Source organism: Phalacrocorax carbo, chromosome 5, assembly GCF_963921805.1.
Source record: "Phalacrocorax carbo chromosome 5, bPhaCar2.1, whole genome shotgun sequence".
Lineage (NCBI taxonomy): Eukaryota > Metazoa > Chordata > Aves > Suliformes > Phalacrocoracidae > Phalacrocorax > Phalacrocorax carbo.
Window position 1 is genome coordinate 7005819 of NC_087517.1, and position 26933 is coordinate 7032751.

The 26933-nt window shown below is 41.0% G+C and overlaps 1 protein-coding gene and 1 long non-coding RNA gene across 2 annotated transcripts in view; one reads left to right on the plus strand and one right to left on the minus strand.

Annotated features, from left to right (window-relative positions):
- The window catches only part of SPOPL (speckle type BTB/POZ protein like), a 37177-nt gene extending 18192 nt beyond the window's left edge, over nt 1–18985 (minus strand). Inside the window, exons 1-4 of the mRNA XM_064451036.1 lie at nt 18684–18985; nt 1470–1604; nt 1182–1303; nt 744–895 (exon numbers count right to left, since the gene is read on the minus strand). Of these exons, the coding sequence (XP_064307106.1) occupies nt 744–895; nt 1182–1303; nt 1470–1547 (352 nt within the window). The 5' untranslated portion in view covers nt 1548–1604; nt 18684–18985. The remainder of the gene's footprint in view (nt 1–743; nt 896–1181; nt 1304–1469; nt 1605–18683) is intronic.
- Nucleotides 18986–19102: 117 nt separating this feature from the next.
- On the plus strand, nt 19103–24376 carry LOC135313342 (uncharacterized). Its single transcript, XR_010372965.1, has 3 exons — nt 19103–19443; nt 20547–20617; nt 22833–24376. It is a non-coding gene; the product is annotated as an uncharacterized LOC135313342 (long non-coding RNA).
- Nucleotides 24377–26933: the final 2557 nt, after the last annotated feature.

Here is a 26933-nt window from a genome sequence, read left to right on the forward strand (position 1 = left end):
TAGATTTTTTCCAAGCAATTCAGACTTGCAACAGAACAGACCCTGCAAGATCCATTAAGTCCTGGGGTAGGAGGAGGGAAGAAAAGTAGGCAGGTTCTTCGTATGCAGGACTAGCACAGACCAGCATTAAATTACACATTTTCTTAAGAACTCTCCAGCTTTCCCAAAAAGTGTTTCCAATGAAGGTTGTGCTTGTAAGTTTGAAACTAAGAGCCATATATTTTTCATATCAAGAGGCAATTAAATCAAATCACTAATTATTTCAAAGTCTTCTAACTCCTTGGGTACATGGCTCATGTTTTTAAACCGATTACAGTGTAAATCAGCTGAAATAGACCAAAACATTGTAAAGGAGTGTCTAAGAAACCAACCATGCATGTTTATCCTAATTAACAATGGAAATCAAACGCTTACTTCCACTGTAGCTAGGAACAGGCAAATACACCCCTGCTAACAGGAAGCAAGGGTAATCTGCTAGAAAAGCTAAGTGACAAGAATCCAGAGTGACAGCAGTTAGTAATGCACTGTAATTTATACTGCTCAGGATAGAATTAACATGGCTCAGTGATCAGGAATGTGTGAAACGAACAAGATTTTTAGCTAAGTTTCTAAAAGGATATTAAAAAAATATTTTCAACTTTATCTCAATATTAAATTGTGTTCTCAACTGAAAGAAGTTGCAGTGCTGATGATCTTTAGGATGTTCTTACAAATCCACATGCAATACATTAAGATTTCCTTACCCATTGCTTTTGTTTCTTCTCTTTTAGCATTCAGCAGGGAAAATTTGAATTTTGCTCTGACTTCACTTTTTGGACAACTGACTAAAAGCAAATATAATGACAGGTAGTCCTTGCTTTCATCATCTAATCCCTTTGGATTCACTCTCAGGCACCTAAAAGAAATGCAGAAATTGTACATTTTTAAATAGTACCCACAATAAATTCAGGAAAATTTTTGTAAGATACATGCTACCAAAACAAATATTTCCCTTATGACTGTTGAAGCTTTGAAATTAGAACCAATACGTACCTATAGTACCACTTCAAGAAATGTCCAAGTTTTAATATTTATCTGCAATTTAACTCTGCAACTTTTGCGAGTGGGGAAAAAAACACCAACAAAGAACCACACAAAACAAAACAAACACCACAAAGCAGTTGCTAGAGTAAAGACCTTACCACTTCATTTTGTCATTTGGCCCTGATGAAAAGGTAGAACTCTTTAGAACTTCACCCATTTCTTCTCGGCAAAAACTGAAGTTATTAATGGTCCACATGTAGGAAAATTTTACTACTTTAACCTGAATAAAAGATGTAGAAAACATCAATAAAATTTACTTACATATCAAGCATTAACTATGAAGACTAGTTATACTGAGTTGTACTGACAGTCTTTTTAGGGTTAGGTTTTTTGTTTGTTTCAAATTACGAGCAGAAAATAAAGCCATTGGAATGTATGTAGATTACCTGTGTGTAACACCAGCTTTCAGCCACAGGTCCACTGGACATCTCCCCAGGAGGAGGTGGGGTGGGAACCCTTGACATCGCCGCTTATTGCAGGTTTATAGTATCGAGATAGCAATCCAAACTTCAGTAATTCTCCTAAAAAAGTAATTCATTTCTTTTTTTCACCCTTTTTAAGTGTATGGGGGGGAAAAAAAAAAAATCCATATTTTGATATCTGTATTACTGTGTTCACTAAATGATGCATCTGCAAATTAAACTTGAAAAGAGGACAACGGCTTTGGTACTTCGACAAGCTAGCTGTCACACCTTAATGACCACTCAAAATCTGCAGGCTCACTCCTCATGCTTATAAAGTATTACCATACGATGCAGAGGCACTTGCTAAGGACATTATTTCAATATCAGCTTTGCAAATTACCACTTTGATTACGCCAGTCACGTTATAACTTTCTTCAGGATCTTCTGCTTTGATTTGGAGAGTAACTAGGGCCCTGAGAACACTCAGTTATTAGTACCAACGCACTAGTTGGCCACACAGGCATAATTCAGTCCTGAAAGAGCACCTAGCCACCTGGGAGTATGGAATCAGTTCAAACAGTCCTGGGATTTCCCAAGGGAGGGTGAGAAACTAAACTTGCACTTAAAGCAGTATTCTGTTCACACATCTTTCATGGCCACCTTCTATCTTTAATACCAACAGATTCAACTGAAGAACTATAATCACCACAGCCAGGTGCTCGCTCCCTATTGAAGCACAAAGCTGAAAAACAGTTTAAGTCAACTTACCAACCCTGAAGAACTTTCTAGCAGCAAATAAAGCAATTTTGTTCCGGATTATCACCTAACAGAGGAATGCAATTTCTCCTGCCCATCAGAAATTGAGTCACATGCCCAGATTCATCACATCTAGCTACAGACACATAATTAGTCAGCCTACTTGCACTAGTCTTTGTACATAGCTAATGAAAGAAGGCGGGCCTGTCAAAGGGTAGCTCTGGGTTACTGGGCTGACACTCATTTAGGTAGGGTTTGCTGTCATCTTTAGACAGGTTCCTGCCAGAAGCACAGTTTCCCACTTAAGCAGCTCCATTAAGTTGCTAAAAAGAAGTGAAATGAACCCTGATAAAACCAGATGAAAGTCACAATTGTTTCTGCCATGCAACATTTTCTCTTAGTACAGAAGGCTTATTTACACGACTCCTGCCGTTGCTAACGCAACATCAGAAGCCTACAGTCTTCCTGAAAGGTTTGAGTCCTTCACCACATAGGTCTTTTTACTTATGATAGACCAGCGTTAATTGTCTTAAAAGATGCAGTTGCACGCCACGTTGGAACTCTTCCTCTGGGGATGAGCAACACACTTAGAAACAAATTTTATGCAAACATTGGTAAGACGACACTAAGATCACACACAATTCAGTCACGACGTGAATGAGTATTGCTCCTATGGGAAGAAATTCTCTGCAAATCGCTACGATCCTCAGTGGATTCCTTCCCTTGCTGCCTTTCTGGTACCTCTTCTCACTCATTTGTGATATCAATTAGCCCTTCCACATTAAATGCTGCTGGCATGGGAATTGCTCTGAATTTCCAATATATATAAATCTTTTAAAACAAAACTAATTATCAGTTTTTATCAGAGACGAAGCAGACACAACATAATCAGATCCCGTAAGAGATCTCTCCTAACAGATCTACTATGACAAGATTAAAAACAAATCACTGAATAGCTCTCCTGCAAGATATGGATCATTGAGACATTCAAGTGTGATCACAAATACAATTCAGCTGCCTCTCGTAAGTGACTTTTCTTTCCAAATAAAACTTGTATTCATTTGTGGCAATCTTCAGTACTTAATTAATACTTTCCATAAATGAAAACTAGTTAAGAAACAGCCACCCTAAATATAAGATAATGGAACTTGTTTGCCCCATATTTTTTTTAAGCAGGAATCACATGTTGCAGAAGCTGTGTTTATATAGACCTTGTTTACAGGTGTGCAATTTGTTTTGATTCTCCATACAGAACCACCCCGAGTAAAACTCCTGGGAAGGATACATGCAAACATCCCTCTTGCATAAAGCAAATATTAATACTTTTAGGGTGTGCTTCAAGAGATAATGGTAATAGTCAATGGTAACAACTGAAGCTGTTACCCAACAGTGTGATGGATTTTATATAGAACCATAACCTGAAAGTGTTAGAACAGCTTATATCTCAGCCTTACTGAACCTGTCTGTTCTTCAGTTCTCCAAAGCTAAAACCAAGAAGAAATACAGCCCATTCCTTCCTTTGTCGTTTGCATGACATGCAAAGGACTGTCTCATCTCTGACCTGTTCCTCAAATTTTTCAGTCCATTAGACCAGTCAACTCCTAGTAACCATGAAGGAGCAGCAGATCTCTGCCAAGTTTGCTCTGAAGGGGTCTCTAAATTGAAAAAGGCTGAAAATAACTGCTGTGTAGTATCCTCTCTAGAAAGTGTCCAGTGACCTTATGCCAGCTACCAGTAGTTATCTGCCTCCTCCTGTCTCACAGCTAAGGCAGCTTGATTCACTGAGAATTTAACCATAAGCAAAGGTGGTTATTTTCAATTATTTTCAGGTCAGTCTGCTGCCTGGTCTCTGTTCCTGTTCTACCCAGGGCATCTGTACTTCAGAGGCTGCTTCCACCTGCTGCATGGCATTTCTTATTTATTTCAGGTTCTGACAGAAGCCATGATTTTACCTAAGTACAGTTTTCAGATCCTTCTGAATAGCTTCAGCTTTTTCTAAAGTTTCTCGTTACAGCATTAGAACCAGACAACTAATTTTCCTGAGCTCCTGATATGGCTTTGAGGAACAGACTTGTGTCTCACCTTTTTTGGCATTGATTTACTAAGCTTACTTAGATTGAGAAAACTGGGAGAAAGAAAGAACTTTTAATAGTTCGATATCATATTGGGAACCTGCACTGAGGAGCAGTCTGTCTTATCTTTTAAGATGCCTGAATGCATAATTTAAGAAAAATAAGTAAAACCAACCAACAGCAAACTGAACAATGGAGAACAAAAACAGAGCATCTGATGCTCTGTTAAGAAATACCAAACGACTGCCAGAGAACAGCAGGGAAACAGTTTCGCAGTACTGCTGATCGGCTCCTCACTTTACTTAATCCATTAATCAGGATTTGGCAGGGGTACAACACAACAACACGGGGATGTTTACCAAAACTACAAGGCAAAAGAGAAAAGCTTCTAAGATATTATCATGAAGTGTAGAGTTGTTTGGAGAAGGAAGGATTTTTCAGTCCGCAGGCTGACAGCCAGACCGAGCAGGCCACCGAGGGCTACCAGGGCAAAGTGGACCTCGCACGGGCAGGCTGAAGGTGAGAAGATGCACCTACACGCTAACCCTTTGTTCTATGTGCTGTACTCTGCCTGGGGAGAAGGCTAAATACTCCTCTGAAGGATCTGTTTATGAATCATTGATTAGCCACTGTCATCAGCTCCAAAGAAAAGGTTTTTCAAGTACCAAACCCTCATCACAGCCTATTACATCAAATGGTTAGGAGCTGCAGTTCACAAAACCAGTTGGAGAATGACAGAGCAGAATTAAATCAATGAAGTGCAGGAAGACAGGCCTGTTATCTGCAGGACGAAACAACTTAGAGGGACAATCTTCATGCTAGAACCTGCATTTATTCCTCTTCAGGCTATCATGAACAAAGCATCAGAGACAGGACATTATCAGGTAATACCTCAGAGTTTTCAGGCAATGCCATGCCTGCCTGGACACGGCTTTGCTAGCCAGTCGGCGTGGCTGTTTTGCCAGGCAGAATTCTCCAACCAACAGAGCAAATGCGCACTGGGAACACTAAAACAAGTCTTAATGGATGAGAGCAAAAGAAACTTCTGGCTTCCAAAATGGAAGTTAGAGAGGTATTTTTTAAAGTGTGTCAAGCACCCTTGTTGTTTGGGTTTTTTCATGACGTGATAAACCCACACTGCGGTGCAGCAGTCAGTGATGATTCTACACTGAGAGCTTGCTTTGTCTTACTTCAAAAGAGGAAAGAAAAGCTCAAAGGTATTTTACTTAACCTGTACTCCCAGACCCCAGACACTATGGACTTATCACTTTTTCTCCTGGTCTTTTAAGGTAGTATTGGTTTCACCTGCTGATCACTCTGCCAAATAGACCAGTCTGTTAAGTCAGGATCTTCATGGAGTTCAGTACTACATGCAGAGCAGTAGCAGGCAAGTAGGTAGAGATAACATGAAAAAATATTATTTCTTAAAGCACATTTTATTTAGGAATCCACTGAAGTACTTTCCTATTCAAGTATTTCTGTAAAACTTCAAGCCATCTGAAGTTATCTCTAAATCTCCACAGAGTGTAAATAAAGCATAGGCCACCCTCCATAAAACATATTTATGCTAAATTTCATTAAAAGCTGTATTAGCTCTCTCATCCTAACTTCTAAGAAATCTTAAGGTTCAAAGCTACTTCATACACCAATATAACAATTTCAGACAAACATTGTTTCCCTTCCCAGAAATTGAATATTTGTCAACATTATTCTAAACAAAGTTACTTTTCAACCTCTTAGAGCTAGACAAGAACACATTCTCAGTCTCTTACATCTTGTGTTGGAATCATCTCAACATTTTCGCTGAAAAAATGAGTAGCTCATTAAGAAACTACCACACGCATATAAACAGAGAAGAATTTTCTACTCTCCCAATAATAAACCCACAAAGCACTTCATAAACCTATTTTGAAGAATTGCCCTAAGTGTTAACAGGATCTTTTGCCAGCTGTCATGTCTAAGAGCAGCAGCTCAGTACAACAACTATATCCTAACAGCTCTTTCAGAGTAGTAGCAGCATAACAAGTGCATGCAAGCAGGTGTGCATGCTAACCACTGGCCATAGCAATGTTTTAGCTCTGTATTTCAATAAGGTATTACAGTTACACTACTGGCAGGAATGGCTAGGCACACTGCCTTCTTCAGGGTGCCCAACACACCCTGAAAGTTAAATCCAGCCTGCCAGAACCTAACCCACAGATCAGTTCACCAGGCAAATCAGTGACCATGCCCCGCGAGAAGGAAAGCGCTTTGTGCAACAGATAAGCAGTTCCCACTGACCCTCTGCTATCCCTCCCTTCCAGGGCTTGAGCCTCCAGGATCAAAGTGCTCCCCTCCCAGGCTGCCAGTATTTTGGCACATCATAGGACTTCCAACATCTCATCACATGATATAACTGAACATGAGTGAGTCTGGCACAGTGTGGGTTTATTCTCAAGTCCTGTCCAGAAACCGAGTAACAAAGCAACGTTTAACAGCAATCTCACAGTGCGCTTCCAAACCACGACGGCACAGAGTCTCCACAATGCCCCAGAAAGAGGCAATGGAACCTGAAACATCAAACATCTCTATCCAACAAACTACTTCAAGCATTTAATGGCTAATGTAAAAATTAGGGTAATTTACTGTCTAAGAGCAACTGATATTAATACCGTTTAGCAGTCTAAGGAAAGCCTAATAAATGACCATACCACCAAATCCCACATGCATGTATTGCATATTCCGTTGGAATGGTGACAGTCTTTTCCTGAACAGGGCTGAACATTTCAAGAAATGCAAAGCTGTTATGAATTAACTTCCCCCACCCCCTTTTGGAAATACCGGTATTTCATCACTGGCTGAAATAGAAGATCATCTTCTGAAGGTTAACTGGCAAATAACGCCCTGTTCCTCCAACTTTTTACTCCTAGTAAATCCATAATTTAGAAACCAAATATAGTTTATCTAATTGCACAACCAAAACTTTGGGTTTTTAAAGAAATCTAAAGTGAATACACCTTCCATTCAGTAAAATCAGTTTCCAAAAACACATTCAAAATAAACATGCTCTAGCTACAGAGATACTGATTTCATTTCCTCTCATTAAACGATCCCCGGTGAATACAGTACTATATATCAGTATTTCTTCATCAAGAAATCAGTTTTGTCAAATTACTGAGGAGGCAAGTTCTTAGGAAAAATATTGAATTGCTTTAAGGTTCACTATCTTATCCGTTCTTGGGTGAGAGAGAATACATATATGAAGCTGAAGATGGAGGAATCAAACCAGATCAAAATGCTTAAGTCTGAAGTGAAAGACATTTTAAGGCCCAGGACTAAGTTACTTTTGCACACATCCCCCCCATCTGAAGAAGTGCTCCAGCTGACTTGTGCAGGTCTAGGTAGTGTCAATTTATGAAGGCCAAACTCTTTCAGAGCCAAGAAAGCCATGCCCCTTTCTCCTTGGTCACAGGACTAGTGTAACAGCCACCCATCACCTGGGTCATTCCCATCCACTAGCATGAAAATCCAGTGGCTGATTAAAATCACTTGAATGCTGCTCAGATCCCCACAAAAGGCATTATCTTTCTCACCAAATCTCAGATACTTAAAAAATATCCAGCTGAAGACAGAAGTTAACCATTTTCTTCTGTTTAACAGTTTGTCTCATAAGCCGACTACACTTAAAGATTCATAAGGCATTACTAACAGAAAAAAATCTGAACTTTGTGAAAGATAGGGTTGTTTCTTAATTAGAAGGATTTCTAATGGATCTTCACAATTCTTTTTTAAAGAATTGCTGCATATTTCCTATGTAGATAACTTTAAATATTCTGCTGGATGATACACAATGACAGACATCTGAAAGGTCTATTAGGCAATTTTCCAATTTGTTCAGTATCATCATTCGGTTCTCTGAAAACAAGACTCAAGATATACGTAAAAAATTTAAATACTGTTTAGTATTCATTGAATTCAATCCCTATTTATCACTGCAACATTTGAGAGAACAGTATCACTAATACTTAAACAACTGCAGTCATATATATCCACACCACTAAGTTAGAATAATTTGAGGATATAGTATATTTTACATTATTTGTAGTACTTCTAACATACAAAATGTTTCCTTTTCATGGCAAGTGGAATGGAATAGCAGTTGGACTATGCACAGGAAAACCCTATGACACTTACTGAAGAAGTGAAGGAAGGTGGTTTGGTTTTTTTTAAATATAATATTAAAATGCTGATTTAAATGTTTGCTTTGGAACCACACAACAACCACCAAGTTTACAAAAACCTAAACCAGCTTTGGGGCTTAAATCTCAAGCTCTGGCTGCTCCTACATCCCCCAAGCTTAAGATCTTACCCCTGCCATTCACCAGGTCCACTGGAAGCTACCAGCCAGCCAGGAGAAATACACACATGCACTTCAGCACCCACACGAGCCAATTCGTAACCCTCTCCACAGTTCTCCAGGGAGAAAAGAATACTACCCTGGATTGGACCATGACAGCTGAAAAACTATGTATACATTCCGCCATCGCCCCTGCTCCAGAGACAGTGAACTCTACCAGAGGTAGAGCAGGCAGCTGGGGTCAGAGATCTCAAAATAGCTGCAACCAAGACCCCAGAATATAAAAGCACATCCTCAGGGTGGTTCCAGCAGAAGAGCCTCAACAAGGCAAAACCCAGGACCTGTGAAATGCCCAGCTTTTCAGGAGGATGGTGGTTTAGCTGTAACCAGTACCACTGAAGTCAGCAGCTCAAAATTAGCAGGATTATACTACTAGTTGTAAAAACTGTAAAGATGAGTACATGTAATTTTCAGGCTTTCCTCCAAATTTTCTTTCCTATCCTAAGCCTTTGAAAGATAATGTTGAAAGGAAGACCTAGTACCCAACAGAGCTTGAACTGTAACCGTCTAGTTCACATCATCCAAGCTTATTAATAAAAATCCCTCAGCATTAGCCTTGCATTGTTGTTCAATAACGTAAGAAACCCATTGTGCTCCTTCATTAGATAACCTAGACCATTCCCTACAAGCGTCATCTATGCATTTCCCTGGAGAAGACAGACAAGATTATTTCTTACAGCATATTTCAGTTTCATTGCCCAGTCTAGTTTTATGGGACCCAAAAGATGGGTATTTCCACCACAACTCCTCTTGGGAAGCTATTCTACTCAAATAATCTATCACTACTGGGTTTTTTTCCCTGGTATACAGCCAAAGTGATCTTTTCCCCTCCTTAGTTTCACTCCATTACTCTTACTCAAACAAATCATTGGCATGTGAAAGTATATTAAATGAAGACATTTTTCCCCAAAATACTTCAGTTACACACAAGAGTTCAAAGAAATATGCTAATCTTGACTTGTTTTTGCACATGAAACTAATATCTGTATTAGCCAACAGAAAGTTGACTTCAATTATAACAAAAAAATATTTATCTCCAGCAAGTTCACAGTTAGTTTGGGGTGTTTTTTTCTTTTTTTAAATTTATAAGATTTGTGAAAGGCACTGGACTACACTCTCTGGAGGCAGGTGCTTTCATTTGCTGCAAAGAAGCTGTACAGAGCAACAGCAGCATAATGCTCTCCTCATTAACCTCTGCAGATCGTTATCACCTGGAAAGTTCACACTGAAATGGTACAACCACTTTCAGCAGCCAAAAGTTCATGCTCACAGATGTTATCAGGAGAGGCGTTTGATCATTCATTTGTTGCCTTATTACCTATCATAGCAAACAGTGAACAAATTCATGCACACAGCTGCACCTTCATGGACATGTTGAGAGGTACAGCTCGTGTCAGGTCTGTTATATGCCTCTTACCAAACCAGTCAGAGTATTACACTTTGTGCAAAAAACAACTGATAGGAAACATAAATAACTTACACATGATTCCAAAGCGCAAAACTCAATTCTGCCGGAAGACCAAACTGCACTCTCCCAGACTGGAAACCGAACTAATTTCAATGGACTAGCTATTAAGTTTCATCCACAACAGTCGATTAGGCAACATCCTAGGAAAGACAGGTAAGTCAAGAGGCAGAGCTGCACACTCACTCACTCTGGTGAATATGAAGTAGGAGTTTCTGAAAGCATAGCTATATGAAGACCTGGTGAAACCCATCAAGACAAGCAAAACTTGACATCTCAGTCTTGGACTGCAGCTAAACAGGTTCACACATACAGAGGTCAAAAAGAAAATCCTAAACGTTTGGTCTAATAGGGACTGGTTTATAGAATCACAGAATTGTTTAGGTTGGAAAAGACCTTTAAGACCATCAAGTCCAAGTTCTAAAGTACAGACAAGAACACAATTTCTGCTGTTCAACTGCTTCAAAAACATCCAGATATTAGTTTTGCTTTTACCTTTGGATTTAAGAACAATCCCAAGATAATCTGCTTAAGCTCCATTTTTCCACAACAAAAAGTGATTCAAACTGTAGCAGTTTCTGCAACTTCTCCCACTTACAGCAGAGTCTTACTTGCTCAGGACAGAAGAAAATTTTCAAAGTATCTCTTAACTCTCTAGACAGACAAATTGAGCAAACTCAGCAGCCATAAACTTTTAAAATTACAGATTAGAAGGAGTAGGTCCGGAGACCAAAAGTAGCATTCACATTTTTTCCTCACAAGGGTTATTTCTTTAAAATTGCTTTGAGTTTTAGGAGATTTCTATAGCTTTCAATTTCTATGGAACCATTTGATACCTCACAAGAAAAGAGTACTCAGCAACAACCACTTGCTTTGCAACACCAAGCCCTGGTTGCTGTGCCAGCAGTTGAGACTGTAGAACTCACTGCTCCGATTTGCAACCTCAGACTGCTTTCCTGGGATGAGAGGGAAAGGGAGCAGGACATGGTGCAGTTTACTCCACATCAGGCTCCTCTGCTACAGGTCTTTCTCCAAAAGGCTAACATGTCACCTGCTCACTTGGAAAAACCCGGGCAAACTCCTTGAGGATTAAATTAAGGCCTAAGACAATATTAAAAACTATAGAAAAATGCTGTCTCGCAAAAAGCCGTAGCTACTAAGGTGTGAATGTGTAAAATCTTACTCACACCCTGTTGAGCAGGATGTTTGCTCGCTTCACCCACCCCCCCCCCCCCAGCACAGACTCCTTATGCCATCAATTTGTTCCTCTACAGGTAGGTTGTTTTACTGAAGTTTAAAAACAGTGGCAAGGTAAACACAACACAAACAGGCCGGCGTAGGGCTACTGCAGTGGCCTGGCTAACCTGGGCAGTTAAGCAGACTTCAGCCTCACAAAACCACCACTCTGAACTACTATGCAACCAGTTGTTTCATTACCAGAAGCGGTGCCTCCAGAAAACACGTTGCAGGAGCTGCAGACCGCCCAGGCAATCACCCACTGACATCTTCACTTGAATAAGCCAAATATCCCTCCTTGCTTTACCGATGCCCTAGCACAGCTGGGCTTGCCAAGTCCTCCACTGGCTACAGCAAGTAAATAGAGTTGGATTCATCTTCGGTACCATCAAATACAGCAGACCAGAAGTGGACGCAAGTCTGCTGCGTTTTGCCTCTGTCCCCATGAGACATAACCCTGCCGTGAATCATCCTGATGAGGCTGCCTCATTAAACATAGCGCAGTGCAATGTCCATGGTGCAGCCACAGAAAATTGCTTTCACAAAAAAAGAAAAACAAGCAGAAGGAAAAGGTGCAATTTAATACCAGGAAATCAAAAAGTCAGCTAACACTAAGTGACAAGCCCATCTTTAAAAGTTACTCTGAAAACCTCTGTGAAGGCTTAGACACTATAATTTATTAGTAACCCAGACTAACATTTGATGATGCTACTGCCATGTATTTTTCCTCTCACCACTCTGAGCACAGTCCTACAGCTGTTGGAGGGGACAGCACATTTCTAAACACAACTGGTATTTAAATTATTAAAAACGATGCCTGGCCTGTAAAACAATATTCAAAACTACTGGCTACAGAATAAAGGTTGCTATTGCTTGATAATCCCCCACCCTTGGGGTTTGGGGTTTTGAGGCGGGGTTTCTTGGTTAATAGAACAACCACACTTTAGGAGAACATTATTGATAATAAGCCACCTTCTGCCATAAGCAAAACAGGAACTCCCCTAATCAGAAGCCTCTCGTGATATAACAGTACTAATTCAAGTCTTCCAGACTTTTTTTACTGTATTTTCCTTCCTCAGATCAATCACCTGCCCAGTATATTTTGCAACACTTGCAAAAACATGTTTATGCAAAGTTCAGTGTAAGAAGTTTGTCTCTCATAACCTATATCACCCATTGCAACATTAATATTCTTCTGCTGCCATTTTCAAAGAGTTTGCTTGTGTATGCACATAAGTAACAAGCAAAAGCTACCGTGACATATTCTGCAAGGAGATCAGAAAAAACACTGGAACTAGATTTCATACATTCTATTCCTCTGAAACCACCATATGTCAAACGCAGTGCCAGACCTAAGAGTAAGATCGCACCAGCTTTGACAATCAGTACATCAATGTATTTTATTAACCTACAATTACCCAAAGAAGCTAGATAATTCAGACAATTTGGTTTTCAGTATAACATTTCCAGAACTGAAATAGTATGACTCAAGTCTTTAAATGAGTTCATACGGACTGTAAGAAGTACTTTCCAAATGCGTGAAAACACCTAAAATAGGTTCAAATCCATATGCATGCAGATAATTGCTGCGATGAACTTCACACACATCACAGATACAGTAGTTGAAATGACTGTATTTGGTCCTCTGTTACAGAAACAGTTATTCAATTTGCTATGTAAATATCAGTGCAACCGCTGGCACATACAGTGTTCATAAAAAGGAGTTAAACTTAATATTATCATTACATATTGCTCCATCCCAGAAGCTGCACCAAACTATATTAAGCACCTGTCATCTAAATTCATTACCAAACACTTCTGATTATCTTCAAGAGTTCTGATTACAAACAAGTGACTCTGCAATTAAACTCCATTAACAAGGAATCCATCTGTTTTAAAATTTAAGAAGAATTACCACCAAAGAGTGCTGTTTTGTTGCTGAGGTAATGTCTACAGATTAAGTAATTCAGAACCCTATTGTGTTAAATGCTGCAAACCGTAAACAAGCGCTTCCTCTGAAGAATTTTAAGAAGTTATTAACCAACTAATCTGAATCATTAGGTTAATACATTAAGCACTCAAACCAGTGACTTGTATTTAGATTTTATTTCTACTTAAACCAGTGATTTTTCACTGAAATTCCCTATATTGAAAACGGCTGTCCTTCACAGGCTACAGGCCATGCTGATGGAGAAAACAGATCCATCAATTAGAAACTTAATATGAACAAAGAAAGCCAGGAAAATTAAAACTTTTGGAAAGAGTAGTTTTCCAACGAAAAATTCAACATGGAACAGAGAAGTAGAAAGTACGACACCAGAGGAGAAAGTTACACCAGCTATTCCTCAGGCCAGAATGAGTTCTGCACCTACACGTAATTTCAGTTGTTCAGGAAGCAACAGCTGATGCAACTAACCACAAACCCTTTTAGAGACACCCAAGTCTAATTAATCTTCCAAACATTCAGACACACAAGAAAACAAGCCATTTGAAAGAAATCAAGTGCAAGTCATCACTCCCCCCCGCCCCCATTGCCTTCATCTCCATTTGTAACCCTACTTAAGAATTGCTTTTGCAAGTGACTTGACCAACTGGTAAGTGAGCTCCTGGGAGGGATAAACATTAAAGGAACAATCAGGAAAGAGGCCGGGAGAAAGCTTGGCTCCCAAGTTTCACCCGGTGATCCTCTCTGCTGCACAACAGAGGCAGGTACCACAATAAGAGGTTCCCACCCCATGAACTTTGGAAGTTTCCCAAGCGCTGGAGACATTTACTCCATGAACAGCAGCACTGCCTGTGCCAAGAGCTACTCTATTGCATTCTCCCTGGCACGCAATTGCTTTTTCTTTCTATAAAGCCGCCAGTTAAAATGCACAGCAAATGATAACTCACTTTTGAACTACTTCAGAAGTCAAGTCACAATGTAGCGCAAAGAGCAAATGTCACATGAACGAAGGTGGATGGAACTGACAGACTGTTCACTACTCGATTGATAAAGTACCACTAATCAAAGGCTAAGCAGCTGTCTATTCTAAAGCAATCCTACAGCAAGAGTACACTCAAACTAGAGCTTCAAATAGTGCTTATCAGCTAAGTGAGCTGAGACCTGGAGTTTAATTAAACAAAATTATTTCAAAAAACCTTCACAGACACACAAGTAGTAAATGACGATCTTGCAAGAGCTCACAAAACCCACCAGCTTCATTCCATGTATTTCACAATGAAATCAAGGGTGAGCACACTAGACATATCTAATGCTTAAAAAAGTTTACAACTTCATACAGTAGCCTCTTTTAGAGGTGAGAACTCATCACTGAAATTCTACTCCCCTTTCACCTAGTACTCAACTTTACATGAGGTCAACTTTGAAATCACTTAGTCCATCTTTAATCTCTGAAGCAGCAGCATGGAAAAGAAACTAGCTTTTTTCACTAAAGCAACGGCCAAATTCTGGAAATAACATATTACACTTGCTTTCTGTCACCTATTTTTGATGATTTCCACAGGAAAAGACATGTAACCAGTGAAAAGCGGCATGTGTAATATTTTTCACAAAAATCAAATGGTAAATCTCTTCTAGGAGATACAAGGCAGTATCAAGGATAAGTAATCTAATTCAGGGAATTTGTACATGTGAGCTCTCTAGATTATTCCACGCCAATGGGCCTCAATCAGCTGAAAGAGTATCTCGCTTTCTACTACATTTCCTAAATACTATATGCTAACACTGATCACAACAACGTTGATGGACAGATGCATGCTTGCAAAGTGATTCCTTGTAAAGAACAAAAACCCCTTTATAGTTGACAAAGAATAATTTTAAATCAGCTTACCAAAAAACCTATCAGAAAGCTATTAAACTAGGGTAAAATGGAATCTACAGTTGAGGGTTTTTTCTCTCTAACCTCGCTCCAATACTGAGCATATACTCCTGCCAAAATTCCACCCCACCACACAAGTTGAATAGCTAAAACATTACCAAAAAAATAAAACATTTGTGCAAAACAAGCCACACTAACACAGTATACACACTACCCAAGAAACCCACAGAACTAGGGCAAGTGACCGTCTTCTCCCAGTAACGACGTCTGAATTGCCACTGTGAAAATACCTCCACACCCCTCACAGTTGCAGCAATTTTCCCCTAAGCACTAAGCACAACCTGAAGGAAAGATTTCCTACTCCATTTGAAGGGACAGTTCATCGAGAGTCCTTTTGATATGGGTGGGACAAGAAGAGACAGAAACAGAGTGCCATAAGGACATAAACCAGAAAGTTTATCAAGAAATCAAAGCAAGGAAGAAGTCTCTCATAAATATGCATGCATTTTGCAGAGGGAGGAAAGGGAACCAAGAGCTAAGGTATGAAAGCCTCTCAGAGAGCCTATCTCCGACATGATGGAGCAAGCATTAGACAACCACTAAGGCAAGGGCCTTCTATTTTGTCCTAAAAATATAGGGCCCAGGACACGCATGACAAAACACAGAGCCTGCTTGGCTCCCCAGCTGCTCTTCCTCCTCTGCCTGATGACCTCTGCAGAGTCAGGAGAGGGATGAAGGTCCCTCCAACTTCACTGTGCTAATAGACTTCTGAAACCAAGCGATTCGCACTAGTTGATAGATCATCAGTACATTGTTTTCCTGCCCTATCCTTAGCTGACTGTGTGGCATGCTGGCTGATTCAATGACGATGGTTAAGGAAGCACTATGACTCTGAAGAAGGCTTTAAGACAAGTAGCGAGGGAAGACCTGAAAAAGCGGGAAGGGAATAACACTGACATTTTTCAAAGCATTAATGTTTTGAACCAGGGCACAGTATTTTGAAGATCGGAAGGTTTTATGATTACAAGTAGGAGGTTACTGCTTTTAATGAGCGTAACAATCTCATTTAGATTTCCCTAGTCTTAGCCACGTTCTGCCAAGCACACAGGACGCAAAAACGGCAGCGTGTTGCAGACTGCTTTTTACAGAAATGCCTATAAGGAGCATATGAGCCTGTCACAAAAAGCTGTCAGAAAAACATAGCGCAAACATCCACTTGTCATCAATGGGATGGTAGTGGGGAGGGATGGGGTAGTTTTGTAATGCAAGACAGGCAGAAGCCTACTTCTGAGCATACCCCAGAACCAAGTTCCACAGGACAAATTTCTAACTACAATCATTCCTACAAGGGCATAAGATGTAAAGAGAAAACAGTGAACAGATAAGGTAGAGATGTGAAGAGACTGTATATGAAAGAGTGGGAAAGCCACAAAATGCAGGCAGAAAACCAGGGAAGAATGAATAAAAAGAAAAGTCAATGAGACCTACACGCAAGTCTTAACCACACATTACTGTCCTCAGCTGTTGCTTTTCGACTTGTTCTGTTATTGACAACTGGTTTCGTTACCTCTCCTGTATATTTATGTTTAGCTGCTTTCAAAGGCATAAAACTTAACAGATGAACACAACATATAGAAAAAAAAGATAAAAATAAGTTTTATAATACGTAACTTCATCTGAGCATCCAAGAACTGCAAGCAATATGCACTGACAGCTGAAATCAGTGATTAGGCCAGAAAATACTTGATGGCTTTTTCAAACTCATTTTATATTTGTCTATAGCATATATAAGTATTTAATAGCAACAAGTAGCTCACAACACCTACGCAAGTTCAGAATTTAATTCTTTATTTTCACTGACAGTTTAAAAGCAGACTGCAAAGTACTGAAGTTAGAAGTTTGGCAGAAAGCTGTTTCGAGGCAATATAACACCAAGGATATTTCTGGATATTTAAAATCTCAGGTTTCCAGAAGACAGTTAAAAGTAGTTTCTGGTGATGTACCAAACCTTGCCATGTCTGCAGCTTTATATACAAAAAGCATATTGTTTAAAAATTGTTTTCCTTTTCCCGAGCAAATACCCACTTACAGAGTGTGGGGAGGCAATACTACACAGTACACACACACTGGAAATCCTTCACAAACATTGACGTTTGTCCTATTCACATATCCCAGAAGGTCTGGACAGAGAAGCCAGGTAAAATACTTTCAGAGGTGACGGTGACTGCTAAGTGTCCCTCTAAGAAGGGATTTTTATTTCCAGAAATAATGAAGTTTCTAGTAAAACTAGAAAAAGGAACAACCCCCCCCCCCCTTTTTTTTTTAACAGTTAAACAAAATGCCTTGGCAGTCATACAAATGGCTCCGTTTCAGCAGCACTGTGGTACAAATTCCTCTAACCATATGGGATATCTATCAAAATAATGTATTCTGCTGAACTGATAAGAATAAGGAATGACCCAGCTTGACTCTCACAAATTGTTCTTCCTGGCAGGAGGTTAGGAACAATCCTTTTTGTTCAAATACTATTTTTATAACTCTTAACAACATTTTAGAAAATAAGTTAAGAATATCTTCATAAAGCAAAGCTACGTTTTGAAATAAACTGTTGATTTTAGTATACTGCAGTTAAAAAAAAGATATCGTGAACTCATCAATAGCCCCCATGTTTTCTTTGGTTTTTTTCCCCCATTCTTTATGCTCCCCAACTACTACTGCTCTCAAACACTTCCAATATGATGCAAATTTCACCGGACTCCAGTGAATTTCAGTAGATGACATCATCAGGTGAAAACCAGCCTTAGCCAACTCCACTTCCTGACCACGTATAAAATGGTGCACGCAGCCGAGATGAATCAAGCACGAGCTTCCAAACATCATCCACTTGCTGCTACAGCGTCCCCGAAAGTTTGCCACGGCCCGAAGAAGGGGCCCAACGCGCCCGTTCCCGCCGCCCCCCCCCGAGCCGCGGGGCTCCCCGCGGAGCTGTCACACGGCGCTGCGGGGCGGGCAGAGCCCGGGCGGAACGCGCCGCGCTACGGAGCGCTCCGCGGGGACGCCTCCCGCGGCCGGGCGGCGGGCAGCGCTCGTGCCAGGGCCTGCACCGGCCCGCTGCGAACCGCCTCCTGCCCGCGGTATGGATCGCATAGGTGGAAACGCCGCCAGCGCCTCCCCGCTGCCCGCGCCCCGGGCCAGCAACGGCCCCCGGGGCTTCGCCGCGGCGAGGCGCTGGGCGGGCGCGGCCCTCCCGCTGCCGGCGCCGGCAGCACCGCGGCCCCCCCGCCGCCCCCTGAGGGAAGGGCCCCGCCGGGCGCTGCCCCGGGCGGGGGGACACGGGCCCGGCCTGCCCCGCCGGCACGGCGACGGGCAGCGGGGAGCACAACAAAGGCCTCCCCCCTCTCCCCGCCCCCAACACACACAGACCACCCCCCCGGCCCCGGCGGTACGTACCGGAGCGGGGCGCTGGCTGGGCGGCGCGGCGGCTCTCATACTGCCGGGGCGGGGAGGGGAAGGTGTGCGCGGTCACCGGTGCCCGGCGGCGGGCGGAAACGGCGAGGCCGGGCGGTGGCGGACCCGCATCGCTGCCCGCGCCGAGACCCGCTGCCGCCGCCGCCGCCCCCCGTCCCCAGCCCTCGGCACCTCGCGGCTCCCCCACGGCCCCGCTGCCGCCGCTCCTGCCGCCGCCGCACTTCCGGGCAGGGAGGGGTCACGCCGCCCCGCGCCGCGCCGCTTCCATCCGGGCCCTGCGCGCGGCCCCGCCCCCTCGCCCGCGGCGCCCGGGGCGGGGCGCGAGGCCGGCCGTTGGGCGGGGCGGGGCTGAGGGCGGCCGAGGCGGCGGCTGAGGCGGGGGCAAGGGCGGCGGGTAGGCGGTAACCCCGCGGTCGCTGTTCGGGGAGCGGGCCCGGGGGTGTGCCTGTGGTACCGGGAGGAGGAGGAGGCGGTGGCGGCGGCGGCAGCGGCGGCGGGGCGCCCCTGGCGTGGCTCCGGGCGAGGGCGGGGCATCCCAGGGGCTTGTCGTGTGGGGCCGGGCGGGAGGAGCTGCCCTGGAGCAAACCCCGGGTGATCACCCCCGCGTACCGGCTGGTTCGCGCTAAGGGGCGGACCCGGTGCTTCTGATGAAGTCTGAGGACTCCTTTTTTATTTTTTAATTTTTTTTTTTCCAGATGAAGTTCAACCTGCAAATGCCACTCGTGAGCTCCGTCCGCTCCAGGTATTGGAACTTGACAAGAGCCAGCCCGACGTACCTGCTCCCCACGTCCAGTGCCGGTGGTGGGTCCTTGGCATCTCACCTCATGCACAGATCTGCTCCTCGCTGGCGCAAGCGTGGGCTTCAGCCCTTCGCTGGGCAGCTCCCTGGCTGGGGCGCTTCTGCTCCCTCCGTGGTGTGTTCACCATCCAGGAGTTTTGAGAGTTGTCAGTCAGATCTGTTTCCTTTAGGCCAGGTGGAATTAATTTCTCTAAATCATTGACGTATCTTCCTAGTTGCCTCTAAAAATAAATTATAATTGTAACTTCCGTATACAGCACTGAAAACTTCTTTGTGGAGGGCTGGAAATGAAACTTGAGCAATTTGTTTTGTTTTTCTAAGGGCCAGGGCCTTAAGGAAAATATCATCTATGGAGAAAATTAAGACTCAGTGACACCTTAATTGCCTCCCTTGAGAATGAGTGCTAAGAATACATAGAAACAGCGTTGTGCTGCGTAAGGATACCCAAGCTAGCAAGGTCTCAAAATCAATAGAACTGTATTAGGGAGGCACAGAGCCCTGGATAATTCATCCTGCAGAGAAGAGCTGCACTGACAGGGCCATACGGCTTTTTGTATTACTAGTTCACTCAGAACTATTTCAGGAACCTGTCCAACATTGCACTGTATTTTCAGATGGCTCAGCATTTTTCATCTATGTGGAGTCTTTTTCATACCAGTCCTTGCAGGAAATAGCTTTATGGCCACAGGCAGGACTTACTGCATTTAGCTGAACAGGATGCCTGGTGGAAGACCGGGCTGTGAGCTTTTATACGGCCCATTACTTAGAAGAAAACGCACTATACCTTTGTCAGTTGTATGAGACTGTCAGGATTCTTGGTATTGCGAGCTGTTGCAAATAGGAAGTGAAAAATACCCATTCTTTCACATGGCAGAATTCAGTCTCCTCTACTGGAAATCAGGGGTGCGTCCCTAGTTGTAACTGAAGAGTCTGTAATGGGAATCTTACTATTCACACAGAGTAACTTAGCACATAGGAAAAGCAGTGAGCCAAGTGAATCTTTGTATCTAGTAACTAACAACCGTCTCCCTTAAATCCCGCTCTAGAGAAAGTCTGCAAAGATGGATCATGAACAGAAGTTGTGAAAAACACATGCATATTTGTCAGCAGACAAAAGGTGAGATTACAGCTCATGCATCCCTTGGGCTGAAAAGCTCTTTTGCTCGCCCTCAGATATATAATATTCCTGTGTGTGGGCAAATGCCACAGAAGGGCAGGTAAATGGTTGCCAAGCGAAGCAACTCGCACTTTCCAGATCTGGAGTCTCCAGTTGGTCTTAACAGAAGTTCATTTTCCTGTATTTTTCCTCCACTGCTCAGTCCTATTCCCTGCTATTCCCCATTAGATTCCCATTTTCATACCCGGAGTTTGTTTCTCCTCTCAGCACTAAAAGTGCACCAGATAGTACCAGCCTTTGGTGTCACATTAAGGTGAAACACTGTCACACCAGGATGCATCAGTATTATTTGCATTATGGCAGCACTTAGTGGGTCACTTGAGATAAGTGGCCCTTTATGCCAGACATTTTACAAAACATATGAGACAAACACAGAGTTTATAATCTAATTAGACAGGACAAAAATAGTAGAGAAAAACAAGACAGGGTGAAATGAGTGAGCACGCTTTACAGAACAAACATTCTGGCAGAGGCCAGAGGGAAGACCAAACTTCCCTGTGTTCAGAGTGAGTGCCCTAGATTGAACTTTCTCAAACCAGGCAGGACACCCCACAGGAATATGCACTTACAGTGTACACTACTTTCTGGCAGACACTTGGGGGGTATTTATACTTTTCAAAGCTTTTCAGGGAAAGGTGCTCTGTTTCTTTATTGCCTAAAAAGAGATCAAAGCCAAAAGAAGAAAAACACTGTTGTAGATGTTCTTTCCTCCCAGCTTCCACTGGGGCAGAGCAATTTTTCCACTGCACTGTGGTGGTGCCGTCCTTCACTGGGAAGTCCTCAGAACAGAGTAAGAATAGAATAGAATAGAATAGAATAGAATAGAATAGAATAGAATAGAATAGAATAGAATAGAATAGAATAGAATAGAATAGAATAGAATAGGAGTTGAATTGAATTTCAGTTGGAAGGGACCTACAACAATCATCTGGTCCAACTGATGATATGCCTCTACTACAGTCAATCTGGATCCCTTCTTGAGGACTTTTTCAAACACCTTACCTAATAATTCTTAGGGATTTCTTTATAGAGTAATTTTACTTAAGAATGCTCCTAGAAAGAGTAAGGAAGCCTATTAACATACAGCTATAAAAGGATCAGTATTTGGAGATTTCAAATGTTCTAGTCTGGGCAGGCAACACACTCATTCCTCTTTCCAGGGTGCTAGTTTCAGGCTGTTGGGACTTTCACCTTAGGTAAACCCTTCAAAACACAAATTCTGTCTGCTGTATATTAAACATCAGATTTCCTGTGCTTCCGTTTGAGGTTATTGACCAGATTTACTCACCCTTGTTTGGTGACATGAGGCGAACTGTCTGAATTCAGCTGCTGTACATGATGATGATAATGCTCGGAGCATGGAAAAGAGATTGTTTTCAGTATTAGACATATGAGCAGTTCCACAGATTTAAGGGAAGTAGTTGCATATGTAACATGCATTTAAATGATTTGAAAGATGTCGTTACAAGTGGGAGTCGTTGTCTACCCAATAGGTAGCCACATTTCAATGGTAAAATTATATATCCTCATTACAGATTCATTATAAACCTTTTTGAGATCTTTTTGGTGAAAGGAAGCAGTAAACACAGATACACAAGTGTGTAACCCCATGGCTGCCATATGTTTTCAAGATGCACAACAAGATTATATCACTAAAATAAGGTTTTTGAAAGAAATTCAAGAAAAGTATTAATCTGTTTTTTCAGTCAACTTAACTTTTAACTTACACTAGAAAAATCAATGGCAAACAACCCAAGATAGTGTTAGTGTCACATGCTTTCCGTTTTCCTTTCCTGTCTGTTGTCCAAATGAGACCACTTTCTGGAGGAATCATGATAAATCCGTAATATCTTATTTTGTTCTACCCTATTTATTTTTAAAAGAGCAAGCGGACTACATTGCAAATGTACTGCCAAGATGTATGAGTGATTTTGCACTAAGAAAATGCAAAGCCTGATCTAGCTGATATGAGTCACAATTTTATGGGCAGTTTTAAAAGCGTATAAAATTTCAGCAGTGAAGTTTTTAGTCTTTTTATAATATAGTGGCTTCAGAACATGAATTGCTTTTTGGAATTTGAAATTCCAGGGTATTAAGGCATTACCCAATTTAGATTGACTTTTCCACCTTAACTTTTTTTATATTTTCCTTCTAGGTTTTCTTCCTGAAAAGGGAAATAATAAACCTGCTAAGCTGCATCAAACAACTCATTTCTTACAAGTTAGTGATACAGTTCTATAATTATTCAGTAATGTTTCAACAGAATGGGTCTTCACTTGAAAAGGTCAATGTCTGGAAGCCAGCACTCTTGACTGTAAAATATATGCTAGTTTTGGCAGAAAGGTTTTAGCAAAGACGCAATTTATTCTGAGGGAGGAGGGTGAGATTGTATGAATATACAGTGTTCCCGTGTCTATAGCAAAGAGCCTACCAGTGTTGGGTGAGTCAGATTCAGGTCCCTGTTTTTCCTGATTCAATGAGAGTTTTGACCCCGACTTTCGCATCACAGGTAAAACCGTAACCACCAAGCTACTGGCTGATATGCAATAGGAATCTTCCATGTTCTTTCCTGTTTGTACAAACAAACATTAATTTTAGCAGACACTTGAGCTTAGGACTTCCAATCTTTGCTTGAGCTCAGCAGCTGTTGTGGGAGATTCCTTTTCTTCTTTCATTAAAAACAAATAAATAAACACTTAAAGGATTTTCATGCAAAATGTGAAATGTGACAACATTTTAGTTTTCTAACTTTCACAAGACAGGCAGATGTTTCCCACACAGTTTTTTTCAGCTTTGCAGCATGATTCAGTTCAAGGGAAGCTTATATGTTAATAGCATTAAAAATAATTACTAAATAGAATTTACTTTGTATTATCATGTTCCTTCATGTTCTCTTGCTGTGTTTGCTCTTTCACTGTTACATCTTAAAATAGGCAGTAAGGACTTCAGAACATATATCTTCCTATGGATATTTCTTTAATGCATAATGGCAGAAAACTCACGGGACACTGGTTGCAGCACTATATGACATTAATTTTTCTGCGGAATGGCCTGCTGCGAAATGCCATCCATCTTTGATTAGTTCCTCTTCAGTGTTCTCTAACACATTATCACCAGTTTCTCGTCCAAAAAAATCCCAGATTCCTTTCAGTCATGCACCTCTCTAAATCTTCTACTTTTTTCCCTATTTTTCCTTCATGCACGTATAAGCTGTTGAATTCATTCACATTTGCTGGAACTCCACAGCTATGACTGTACAACTATGTGCTGTGTCCCAGGTTCTTTCAACTTTACTCTCTCTTCCCTGCCGTTGCAGTGTCACTGAAGATCACAAATAAGGTGGCAACCCAGTGCTATTATTTGATATGCTCAATAAGAGATATACCTAACAGCTACTACTGCTTCCAAGTTTATGTTTCCAGCTGCAACCATGACGTTTGCAGGTCTTTCAAATTAAACAACCCTTTCCCCCTCCACGCCCATGTGTACAATGAGAGTTTTTTTCAGACTGAGAAGTGATAGGCAGTCTAAATAGAGGAATCAGTACTTCTGGCTGTGTATACAATTGGAAACAAAAACTACAACAGCCAGTGTGCTTTGTTCAGATTTCTTTAGAAATATGGATTCCCAGGCAGTAACTTGGAAACTAAATACATTCCTGGATGTGGTAAAATTTTTACAATAGTCTCTAGTGGGAAGGATGGCTTTTTTTTTTTGTGAATTTCATAGATTCTTTTCAGATCTTGCTAAAGAATGAGAAAGCCTCTTTTCTTTTCAAATCAGCATTCCTCTCCCAAAGAAAAGTAAAATCAAATCCTATATTTTTAATTGTAATGCTGAATATTTTCTCCTCTACTTCCTTTTCTGCTCTCCAAAAAGCAATGAAACACAAAGGGGCCTACCCTTCTACACACTTTTTGTTTCAGAGAGGTTGGAAACTTCTTTTTATACTAGAAAGAAACAATAAAAAGCAAATTTTGCTTTGTGGCTTACACTCATAAATTTGATAATGTAGCCAAATGCGTAGTCTTTTCCTCATTTCAATACCAAGTAACTTTTAAAATGCCTTTAAAAGTCACTTTCATAGAAGGAAGGGCCCCAAACATCATAATTTATAAATTCAGATAAAGCCAGCATCGGAACATAATTCGGTTGGCTCAGAGAGAATACAAATAGATTCACAGAAGAATCGTAGAGTCTGCACTGAATGAAGATCATGCTGCTAAGGCACATTTAGAGGGGGAAAACCACACCTCAATTCAGAATGTAAGGAAGATAAGTTGTTTTGAAATTTATTACCCTTTTTGTTTTTGAGAATTCTGTGATGTTGCCTCTTGAAATGGCCTCCTGCTTCCTAGCTGATAAACCAAATCCTTAATTACACTACTCACAAGAGTAATTTTTAACATCTCTTGAGTTTCATGACAGGACTTGGCTCGGTTGTCTCTATGCATTGTAAAAGCCCAATATTCCTTCTAACTTACCATTTTAAAGGACCGAGCTCTTCTGTCATACTTTGCGAACCTAATATTTTTAGCATGGAGAGCTAAACATAACTTCTACTAATGACTAATATAAACCAGCACTGTTGTTTCAGTAAATGCCTATTTTTACACCTGCCAAATGTACAGGACAGGTAATGGGTTGTTTACTGAGTTTTGCACAGTTGATCTAATTGGCACATGGATTTATGAAGTACATATGCAATTGCCTACTTTGTTCAATTCTATGTATTTTAGAGAAAAACTCTTGTAATTTTATTAACTTTTTTTTCCTGTTGTGCAAATTTTTATAGGAAATAATGCATACAGGAAAAAATGGATTTTGGAATAAATTCATAATTTTTAAGTTGAAATCTCATGTTTTCACCTTTTATACCTAAGTTGACTTCTATTCATTCAGGATGTTAATTAACCCCTGAATGAAACGTGATTTTACTGTACATCAAACAGCATTTTTGTTTGACCGTAAATTTTTTTCCCCCATAATTTTTCTGAGAAATGCAAACATTCTACTGGCTGTTTTTCCTAATTTTTCAATTTCACTATGCCCCCAAAATCGTAATTTACACAACTTTATTCATTCCCATTATCTATAATTGGTCTGGTCTTTATAAAGTTTAAGTAGTTAAAATGTAAAGGTGCAGCTATCTTCAGAATAAAGTTAATTTGAAAGTCGGCTGGACCATGTACACTAGATAATAAGCAATACTTATATTTTTATGTATATAATAGTATCTCTGTGTAACAGTAGTCAAAGTAACATAACCTGTGCAATTAGTATGAGTATCTATCTACTGAAAAATCTTCTAAGCAGAATGGTTCCTGAGTTGCTGGAAAGATATGGGCTCACTGAATTTCATCTCCAAGAAATGTTGAAGATTTGTATAATAAGTGATTCACTGTTCATTACAGATAGAAGTAAGGATAGCATATCCCGAATACCAGAAAAAAAAGAAAAAAATTAAACACCTTTCAGGATTATTGGAAGGAGACCAATGCAAATGCTAAATACCAAGCTGAGAACACGGAACAGCTCCATGATGAGCTGTGCTTGATATTTGAAATTTTGACGTAGCCAACTTTTTCATTTCAAGACAATACAGGGGTTTGTTATCTATATTTATTTATTTTGGCATCTATTTAGATTTTACACCTTTTTACATATCTGTGTGTGCTTTAAGTACTGTAGTTCTCATTAGCACAGATTTTGCACTGTTGGTGTTTTCATCTAGTGCATTTCTCCTTGCTGGCAAGCATTTTATGTCTCAAGACATATTATGATTCATAAGCTGAATGGCTTCCTTTTGCTCTGAGGTTTGAGAAACCAGTATGGTAGTATCCTATTCCTAGAGCAAAAGCTCAGATGAATAATGTAGTAGGACTAGAGTGTATCACTCAGTGGTGGAGATATGCTGTCTGTGTAGATAGCTTAAAACTGCTGGTCTGGAAAAGGTAGATTAAGACAGATAATGGTCTTCTGAGTCAGATGTTCTCTGGCACAAGAAATGTATAATGATAGAACAGTGTTAGAATCATTTTGCAATACTGTAACTGGATGCAAACTTCATTTGAGATTTTAGCTTTCAACTGCTTTACCGAATTTACATAACACAAATGCTAATTGGTGAAGAAAATTATACAGTAAACTCTGATGCACATTATGCTTAGACAAGGTCAAAATCCCACTTTTTATCAAAAGGTGAAAGTAGCTTCTTTTTTTAAAAACAGTATATTGACACCATTGATTTGGAAAG